The sequence below is a fragment of the Falco naumanni genome, chromosome 8 (assembly GCF_017639655.2).
Source record: "Falco naumanni isolate bFalNau1 chromosome 8, bFalNau1.pat, whole genome shotgun sequence".
NCBI lineage: Eukaryota > Metazoa > Chordata > Aves > Falconiformes > Falconidae > Falco > Falco naumanni.
In genome coordinates this window covers 48,027,296-48,037,953 of record NC_054061.1, presented here as the reverse complement: position 1 = coordinate 48,037,953, position 10,658 = coordinate 48,027,296, and the positions used below count along the sequence as shown (strand labels likewise).

The window sequence follows — 10,658 nt, the reverse complement described above, 5'->3', positions numbered from 1 at the left end:
TTAAGTGGAGTTTAAAAAAGTATTAGAGAGATCTTCCTTATGCTCACTTAGAACAAAATGAAGACTATACGAACATCTGATTAAATTGGAAAGCAAGTAAATTAATCTTAGGCAGGAATAAAACACTCCTTAAGAAGCCACACAAAGTATTTGGTTTCCTTCTGTGGTTGTTTTGGTCACTGTACTTTTAAATATTTTTGGATTAAAAATCCCATTCTGTTTTGATTTAGCATCTGACTTATATACACATGTTCATCCTGTTTAAATACTTTGACTGAGCGGAAGAGTTGTGTTAGGCAAATATATTTAGTAACTAGTAAATGAGAAAATATTTTGCTTGTAGAACTTGAAAACGTAGATTGTATAGTTGCATTTTTTGAGACTTCAAAATATGGGGTCTGTCTGTTTAGACTCAATAGTAATTTTTTTTTTCTAGCTGTTTTAATTTGAGAATATTTTTTCCTTCGGTTAGCCAGTGTCAGGTGATGTTCATGGAAGAAGCCTTTCACACTTCAGATGGTGACAAAAAAGAACAGGCACCTTAATGCTACCAAACTAGGGGTGTGTCAAATCTCTCTCAAGAATGATAAACTCAATGGAGTTGTCTATTTTTAACCTCCTGTTCTTTCCTTTTGGCAGAGTAATCAGTGTTAGCTGAGCCGTTTCACTGAATGAATCTAAGCGAGACTGTTGCTTTCTGAAATGAACTGCGGACCTTGCAAGAGCATTTCAAGTCTGCTTTAACGTATCAAGTCCCATTTTGAAACACCATGTCAAATGAAGCCAGTTCAGAGCAGAAGCTTTCTACAACAACAGTCAGTTCAGTTGCTGTCCAGGCTGGGGATACCAGTATTGTTATAGCCGTACTTAAGGTAAGGCAGCAACTGCTAGCATGTCTGTTCTTGGCTTTCTGCTGCTCAGTGATTACCACTTCTTTTAAATGTTCTGTGCAAATTGTTAGCTAGCATAAAAGGATAAGGCCAGGTCATTTAATCAGTTAGTATCTAACAGCTTCCTTGGAAGTTAACACTTGTTTCTGTTTGTGTTGTGTTTTGTTTTTAAATAGAATACATAATTTGACCAAAATATGTAGGCTCTTAGAGGCAAGGAGTTCCTCTTACTCTGTTTAAAAACTAAGAGATAAATGCAGAGTGCTGTGAAAATGTGTTAATAAGCATGATGTTACCTTTAATCATAGCTGAGATTCCTCAAGATATTTTTAAACTGTATTTAGCAATAATTTTACATAATTAGTAGTCTACCAACTCCATAACTGCAGATTGCATGTCTTTTTTTGAAGTGTTTGCTGGGGGGAAAAAAAAAAAAACCTAAACCTGATAACGAGTGGTTATTTTTGAAAGCTGTGAATTCATATTCCCATGTGTCGTAGTGGAAGCCCTCGTGTATATAGCTGCCTACAAGCACCTGAAGGCCTGTTCCGAGAGCTGCAACCCACACCTACGGTTTGCACAAAACTTGGCACAGGGAGTAAAGCTGGATGCCGAATCCCAGCTGGAATTTATTAGCAGTTTGATTCTTCATTCTCCAGGCAACTTGGAAATCACAGTAGCCTCAGCCACTAGTTTGTAATGCAGAATAAGGTGGTAATGAGTCCAGCTGTCACCGAATCAGGGCAGTTATGCGGGATGGGGTTAGCTCAGTTGTGCAGGTGGGAAGGTTTCCTCCTATCAGTTCTCACCCTTCCCTGGAGGACTGTACTGCTGCACGGGTATAATTTTGTTGCAAGGAGACTTAAGTCCAGGGTGAAGACATTTATTTTTCCCCTGTGTGCCGTGGGAGTGATGCTAGCCTCCAGTGACATCACTGCTCCATTCCTTATCACCATCCTCTCCGAGTCACGCTTCTCAGGCCAGCAGTTCTGCAACACAGTGAGGAACAAATTAACTGTGCTTTGGGTTGCTGTCAAGATTCCTTTCCTTGGGTACCCTCCAGGGCTCAATGGGAGATAGCTGCTTGGGTTCCTATTCCAAAGGCTGTTAGCTGTCCCTGCTGCTAGCTGTGCAATCTCTCTCTATATATATATTCAGTATAGAGGTATGTTGGATCTGTGTGGTGGAAATAAGATTTGAGGTTATGGTTTTTGCATCTGCTGTAACATACTTGTACCTCCCACCCACCCCCCAGCTTCCTTAACCATCTGTGCAATCTTCAGCTGAAGGGGGAGAGGAGCTGGAGAAACCTTTTAAGCTTATCCTCATTACTCTTCACAGGCAAAACCAAAAACGCAGTACCTACTGGATAAGTCTAGAATCTGGTATTTTGATACCTGTTTCAAAAAGTTTGCTATATTCTCTGGGTCTTCACTCTGCAATTGAATACATGTTTGTGGGTCCATGTGCTCCTGTGACCATTGGGAGGGTCCCTGTGCTCCTGTGACCATGGGGAGAACGTGTGACCCGAGAGTCTGCGTGAGTGCATCAATGAAGGAAAGCCTGTGTTTGCTGAAGGCTATAATTGTTTACTTATTACAGTGTGGAAAATGGGTGAAGCTTCAGCTGGCTGAATCAACGCCAAATTTATTAGAAATTGGCAGCAATCAAGATGAGGCTAAAAAACTACTGCAAGATCACGAGTTCCTCCTAGCTAAACTGAAGGTAAGACATGGTAAGACCACACAGCAGTACACCCCGTCATTACAGTCCAGGTACAACAGCTGACTGAGCTGCCTGGGCCTCCTGCACACAAGGCTGTGAGGTTACACTCCACACAGAGAAAAATATGTTTGGCCTTTGTCAGTGCAGCAGATCAAAGCCAGGCGTCTGCACTGGGAAAATGTGCCCAGCATTAATTACAGTTTTCTGACAGCAGCAGTAAAGATGCACTGTTTCTTCCACTTTATAAGTGACTGTTAAGTCAAGTGAAAAATTACTATAGCCCTCTGTAATGGCTAAATATAATGGAATGTAAATTTTCTTTTTTATTTCTCCTATGTTATGAAAAGTTTGGTTAGTTTATAGCAGCTGTAAACACAAGCAAGGTTTTTGCAAGTGTGAAGCAGATATTTCAGGCATAGTTTTATTGAATATTAGTCGATGTAAGATACAGTAAGAATGATATAATAACATTAAATATACCTTGTCTTGAGCTAGGAAGACGAGGTAAGTAACAGACCTAAAATCAGATTTTAGCATTCTTGAGAGCAGGTTATAACAACAGTGGCATTTGGACACAGTGTGACATGTTTGCATGGAAAAGCTGAATTATTTTATATGGATGTTTGACACTGAGAAGAGTTTAAAGGCACCTAAAAAGAAATTTTGTTTTCATGTTTTCATAGGGCAGAATGACTATGCCTGTAGATAAATTCTTCTACAATCTTCCTCTAATTCCTCTAAAATAAATTCTGGGTTTTTTTTGAGATCACCTAAAATTCAGATCTGAAAGAGTAAACATGATCTAGATAGGATCAAGTGTATTTGATTTAATGCTAGTTGACTATATGCTTCCCCAGTCATAAATTTCAAATGTTACACAAGATAATTTAATGCAGTATAGGAGAATGTATTCTAATATGGTGCATAGTGTGGATTTTGAATAGTATGAAGAACAGTATTAACAAAACCCCAACTGGCCCAAAAACCAGAGAGTGTGATTCTACTATCTTTACTGATGCAAGTGCCTCATCTTTATTGCCATCAGTGCTACACTCAGGCATTCCTGGAACAAGCTGCTATATCCTGTTTGAACAACTCAGAATTAGCTGAGTTCTTATACACTGACAACAGGAAGAAGCTGAGTGTTGTGTCCTGACTGTCAAAAATAAATTTTAAAGAGTGGAAAAAGAAAACATAATTCCAATCTCTAAAAGAAAAATAAAAGTTCAAATAACATTTTATCATTAAGTCAAACTTTAGTGTGTTATGTATTTATATTAAATATTGTTTGCTAAGGGGAAGAAAATTATATAAATATTGTTCTGAGACCTTGCAGGTGTTACTGAAAACTTGTAAGGACATGAAAAAAGACAGTAAACCAAAAAAGTCCTCTCCACAGACTCCATCTTGAAATCATTGTATTAAAGAAAACAGAAAGGAGGAAAAAAAAAGAAAAAAAGCCGTGATAAATGATGTCTCTAGATGCATCCCCAAACTGCTATTCCATTTTTCTTTTTAAAATCTTTATGTTCTGTATATGCTTCTTTTCATTAAAAAATTACTTGAAATGCTTTTAGGTATATTTTTCACGATTTCTGTTCTCTGATGCTCACTCAAATGTTTGACTTTGTTTTCCTTTTAGTCTAGTTGCACAAAACCTGGTTTGTTTTTCATTTAGCAGCATTTACATGTTTTCTGCTCACAATAATCAGAAAGCATTTACGTGTTTTCTGCTCACAATAATCAAATATTTTAGTTAATATTGGTGAAAATGCTAATATTTTCCACTTGTATTTGTGAAGTCTTGCGACTGATTGCTTGAACCCAGATGACTGATCCATATCTGGATCCCCAAAGCTTAACAGATTATATCAGATCAGAAAATCTATTCTACATAAAGTGTTAAAAAAATTCTTCTCATCCAAATATATCAGGAACAAATAGTCATTATTTCATGTTTTATACCTGCAGTCCTTGCAAAATTCGGCATTGATTAATGAACATTCTATAAAAGGATTAAGTTAAAAATGACTATTTTTTCCTCAATAATTTAAGAGCTGCAACAATACAGGACTGCAATGTCATTACAATTAGTACTGACTGTGCATTTTTCAGACATGACCCTTTCTGTCTTATAATAAGCTGTTAACACTTGTCAGTAATTATTCAGTCTTAAGTTACTAAATCCACTCATCAAAATTTTTTTACAAGAATGATTCTTAGTCTTTGAAGAATGGTTTATAGAAACTTTTTCTATTGGCATTTGTATGAATTATGCATAATTTATGTGAAGATGGATAAAGACGTAGTAATCTCTGTCTTCAACATTTATGGACATAAAGATTTAGTTACTTATGAGAGGATAAAGAAGAATTTAGAAATGTGGCAGGAATGGGGTTGAAAAGATGGTAACAAAATTGCAGTTGCTAGATGGTTCTTGTTTTGATGGTGTTCAGTATATGTAATCACGTTTGATCTTTTACCCTTACTGAGCAGAGAGTGAGTAAATTTAAACAATATTTAATTGTACAAATACATGAACATTCTCCCAGCTATGGTCTTATGCAGTGCAGTTTTTAGTTCTTCCATATTGGCTACAAATTATTATTTTCATTAACTATTTTGTTCCAGCTGACTATCAATGACAGACTGTGTCAGCTTATAACATAGCTTATAACATTAGATCTTGGCATTTGGAATGCATTATGAGTAGTCTAAAAAAAGGTAAAGATGAACCTAGGGTCTTGTGCTCAATAAAACTTGTTCCGGTTACGTGGCAACATTGTAATATTTTATCTAAGATTTACATATATTTTAAAACACTTATAGGCAGTTACAACACTGTAGTAATGCTAATATGGCATATAGAAAAGCAGAAACATCTTGGTAGAACAACACTTTTATGAAAATGAAGGCTTCCATAAAATAAATTACAAATATACATCAAAAAAGACCTTCCAGTTCAAAACAGCGTATTTGTTACACTTAATATTCATATTGTTGATGATATGAATTGCTTCAATGGTGAAACTTGAATTTGAAAAGTTGCTGAATGCCATATTAGCTTCATTTGCTTTTTATCAGTCTAACTTTTCAAAGTAAAAATATCAGAAATTTATATTATAGCAAGAGGACAAAAAAGTTTGGTTTTTCTTTTCTGTGCTTCATTAGAAAGAAGGGAGGATAGAACCCTTATGTTTTTTAATTTTAGAGCTGGGATGGTTTACAAATAGAAAACAGTGCAATTAAGAATTTTTCCACTTGGATCCCCAGGAAATTGATATAATTTTGTATATTGTGGAATTTTTCAGTCACCTGAATTGGAAGTATAACAACGAGGCAGCTTTGAATTGCCTTTCTCTATTTCTCTTTTATTGTTGTATTAAAAAAACCTAAAAAAGTCGTATTTCCTGACAGATATTAATACTGGATACACATATGCTTAACTTTGCTGATTAGTTCAATTCAAAGTTAAGCATTTGTGCAGGACGGTCAGAATTCCCTGTACCAGCAATGATCTGAATGCAAAGCTAGTCTTGTTTAAAGGAAGAGTTAGATGATTAATACTAAATACACCTTTAGAATCAGTGCTGAAGAACGTATGGACTTTTAGAAGGTAATTTATGGAATAGTTGGCCATGCTGGCATTGTCCCATGTTATTTTGCAAACTCATTGTGGGTTTTGATCATCCTTTTGCTTTTTAGCATCATTATCCTTGTCCCAGTGTATAGTTCAAATATTCAGGCCAACTTCCTTCATCAGCGTCATAAATTGATGATTCACCAGTGTAAGTAAGGACAAAATTTGGCTCAGTGATCAGTTTATAGTACTTCTGATTCCAGAGGAGAAGGAACACAATCCAGTTTGCTATTCAAGGGAATTGTTTATGACTTAACAATGTTAACGAGAGTTAAAAAGACCTGAACAACTAGTTTGATACTCAGTAAGGCAGAAGGTACTTTAAAGGGAAATAGGAACAGACCCATTGAATAAGTAAGCAATGATTTTTGGAGCATTTCTTTACTGCTTTTGATGTTCAGAATTATTGTGACACAAAACTAGTGTGTGTACTTTAGGGCATTAGGAAAAAACACATCCACAATAGAATCCTTTGCTAGAATGCCCTCTATCACACTCATTACTGTTGTAAATTTTTTCTGTTGAATTTGGGCATTGGGAACACCTCACTATTCTAAGAAAAAGCAGAATACAAGTTTTGAAAATCTCCCCATTTCAAATCTTTATGGATTAGGAAACGGAGGGAGTTGAAAGAATAAATGCTGAACAGGAAGTAGTAAAACAGATTAAACAAAACCCATGTACATGATGTTTACAATGTCTAGTTAAAATTCCTTTCAATGCTCTTAAAATTTTATTTATATGTGCGATATTGATGTCCTTTATAGAGGAAATTATTCTATCTGGTTTTGTTGAATTGTCATACTGATTACTAGTAGCTCAGAAGATTAATGAAACTTGTTTAGCAACAGTTATTTAAGAGGTAAACTATAGTTCAGTTTCTTAATTTTGTTCCATAATGCCTAATTGATTAGGGAAATGTGTATCTACTTGTAATTTGCTCTAGGCAAACTTATAGATTTGTTTTCCTTTGGATATAAATCTGGTGTTTGTAAGTGTTAAAGAATTACATTTTCTTTTATAATTGATGAATTCATTTGATAGGTCTAGATGCTTCTAGCACTTATATGTATTGATTGTTGCAGGTTCCATGAACTGAACTGAAATGTTTCTTTTGAACGTGGCTAAGAATGAAAAATAAGTGTTTTCAGGTTTGGAATCAGAGCCCTTTATCTCTGTGATCTGACCCTTCAGTAGTCTTAGCTAATATGTTCTGATTCTAAACTAATACATTGTTTCTCTTTTGCTAAATTAACCATATCAGCATTGTTTTGTTAAAAATAGCGACTTCTGTGACCTCATGCAAGTCTCCTTCCCAACATCTGCCTCATCCTTGTTTAGATGATCTTTAGCAGATTTGTGTGTTCTGGAAAAGTAAAATATATGCACAGGTATGCTTTGATGTTTTACTCTTTACAATTAAAAAAAAAAAAAAAAAAGTGACAAGAATCAAAACCAGAAAAACTTGAGAGAAAGAGCTTCCAGGAGGTAAAATGATTGCATTGTGCATACATATTTCTTTCCCTTTCTTCTGTTCTTCATAATTCAGTTGTTGCCTATAGAAGGCCTATCTGGAGATAACATGCTGTCTTACTGTTTGAATTTCCAATGTTAATGCTTTCTGGACCATTAAAAAAACCCCAAAACACAAAAAACCAACCAAACTGTGTGTTGCCATGCTATGCTTTTGGCTATGACAATGTTAAAATCCCCACTAAGACAAACAATGGCATTTTTGGTTTGCTTCCAAAGTTCTGGGTTTTATCATGAAAGAGACTGGCAGAACTACTATAAACCAGAAATAAATCTAGCCTATAAACTTAAATTTAAAACCAACAGTGTTATTAATTTGACTCGTGAACCTGAAGATTGCACCTAATTATTTCATTTACTTCAATTCACAGAGCGTAAATTGCAAAATAGTAATTTATATGCTAATATCCAAGAAAAACAAATTGGAAAATTACATTCTTAAAAAAGTGATAATATGCTCATTTTTTGCATTTTATGTCTTTTAAGTAAGTTTTGCAGTTATTTCAAGTCAAAATATTTTCATAATACTTATTTTTCAGCAAACTAGTTATAAAAGAAATTATTTGTTAATATCTTCTGCATTTGCATTATTTGCATTAATTATTGAGGTGCCCAACAGTACAACTAGCAGCAAAGTTTAGCTGCATTTTCTTCATAAAGCAGAGCTGATTTTTGCAAGTGATTTGAAAAAAAAGAAAGAAGGGAAAAGGTAAGATTTAATAAATATTTTTGTCAATGTTAGTTCAGCTTGGTCACCAGTTTCAATATTTGCATAAAAAAAATTCCCACTGAAATAGTGTTCATCTCAAAAGAGTTTTATGGCTACTTTCTGGTCTTCAAGTTAATAACTACTTGTGTTGTGTAATGTAAAATGTGAACTAATGTGTGTAATGTGGCCCAAAATAATAATGAGAAAAAATACAGGGAAGGAAGAAGGAAAGAAAACCCTGATCAGTATCACAGTTTAAAGATAAGCTAGTTGTAGTTCCACAGTTATGAGAGAAATGTGTGATCCAGTCAGCTATGCGTGCAAGTCTGCTCAAACAGTTTGACAAGCCCTACCTGTTTTTCAGGAAATAACAATGAGAGACAGAAATAGATGAAAAAAAGGAAGAAAAGGCAGAGTTTTCTGAAGCTCTCTTCTTCCAGAGCAATCTGATATCCAGTTCTGATGAGAATATTGCTCATTGGGAGCAACCTGATCATGAACCTCACCATGAAATGGTGAACCCAGAATGAACCTGATCATGAAAAGAAGCAGGTCGGGAGGAAGCACATGAACTTCAGTAATATAACAGAAATGTTATGAAGTTCAACAATCCAAATATAAGCTTGCATAGTTAAAGCGAATAGCAAGTATTTCTGTTGCAGTCATAAATTTACCAATTGATTGTGGAACATGGTTAGCACCATGGCTGTGGAAACAGTCTAGGATCTGATATTTGCAACTATTCTGAAAAGAATTCAGAAGTATGAGTAGAAATTTAGGATTCTGGTTATCTATACTGAAAAAAGCTGACATCAAACTGAAGGTAGGTGCCTAGTACGGGGTACCAAAGGGAAGAGTATCACTTTATTTCTAAGAGTGGACTAAGAAAATGTTTTGTCTGCATCAGCAGAAAGGCTGAGATTCTCAGAAATGTATTGCATGGGTAAACACCGCAGGAGAGCAACTGCTTTAAGTTGAAGGCCACTGGTGGCTTAAGACTATTTATAGCACATAAAAATCATTAAAAAACATAGGCTGGAAAACGTTTCTAACTGTAAAGGAAATGTCCCAAAATAGATTTTTCAATGGGAATAAAAGGGGAAAATATCCTAGGTGATTTTGATTGGCAATAAGAACTATTTGTGAAAAGGACCGTCTGAAATTGTTTTTAAGAGCTGGGGGCCTGAACTTGCTGACCCAGGTGTTGTGTAATCTTAACAGAAGATGAAAACTCATGGATCTTTGTTTTATTGAAGTTCTGCACTTCTGAGTTCTTGATTGTACGATAACTAATAATTTAAATCTCAGTTGGTCATGTTGACATAAACTACTGAGGATTATGAATTTTAGTGATGAATTAAATTGATTCAGGAGCTCCTGCCTATGTAAGAAGAAATATTAGATAGTATTTCAGAGGGAAAAGCATATTTTATCATGACTGAATTCAGGAAGAAAAAGGTAAAAACTTTACTGACATACAGTTTTGGGTTTTTTTTGAGATGCGTATTGGCAAAGAAGTTCAGGAAGAGTGAAAGAAATTCTACCTGTGAAATTATGACCGTACCTAAAATATCTGCAGTTTCATTTTTAAAATAATTTGAGAATTTTATTAACATGAACAGGAATACATTCTTTTTGTAATGAGACTGGTAGAATTAGGTTTTGCAGATGTCTGCCCCTCATGAAAATTAAGAGTGAAAGTGCAGGATTTGACCTGTTTTTAATGCCTATGATTTCACCTAATACTATTTGTTTGAGTTCTATGATATGCTAATTGTAATTCTATATTTGCATTCCTAATTTTAGCTAGGGCTAGAGTATAAAATAATATAACTTTGTACCAAAATACAGTGGGTCCAGTGTTCCTTAGTACTGCAGTAACTAAACAATTATGTAAATGGTATACTAAACGATAGTATTTTGATTCATGGCCACATTTCTTACCGTGGTAAAAACTACCGACTGCAAACACAAACACTCAGAACTGAAAAAGGGACAGTTTTAATTCCCTGTTCCCTCAGTCCACAGTGTCTTCCAGCTTCTGAGGCCCCTTGCTGCAGATTGTGTGCTAGAACTCCTCAGCAAAACTAGTACCTTTTAATGATGTATTCTTCCTTTGTCTTATTTTTAGAAATGTAGATTTTTTTGTTTTAATTGAAAC

The 10,658-nt window shown here is 35.0% G+C and overlaps 1 protein-coding gene across 2 annotated transcripts in view; it reads left to right on the top strand.

The window, feature by feature from the left end:
* The first annotated feature begins 770 nt into the window (after positions 1 to 770).
* Positions 771 to 10,658, top strand: part of CCDC141 (coiled-coil domain containing 141) — a 97,657-nt gene continuing 87,769 nt past the window's right edge. For both annotated transcript variants that reach the window (XM_040604226.1, XM_040604227.1), the window contains exons 1-2: positions 771 to 872; positions 2,493 to 2,615. In XM_040604226.1, the coding sequence (XP_040460160.1) occupies positions 771 to 872; positions 2,493 to 2,615 (225 nt within the window). The remainder of the gene's footprint in view (positions 873 to 2,492; positions 2,616 to 10,658) is intronic.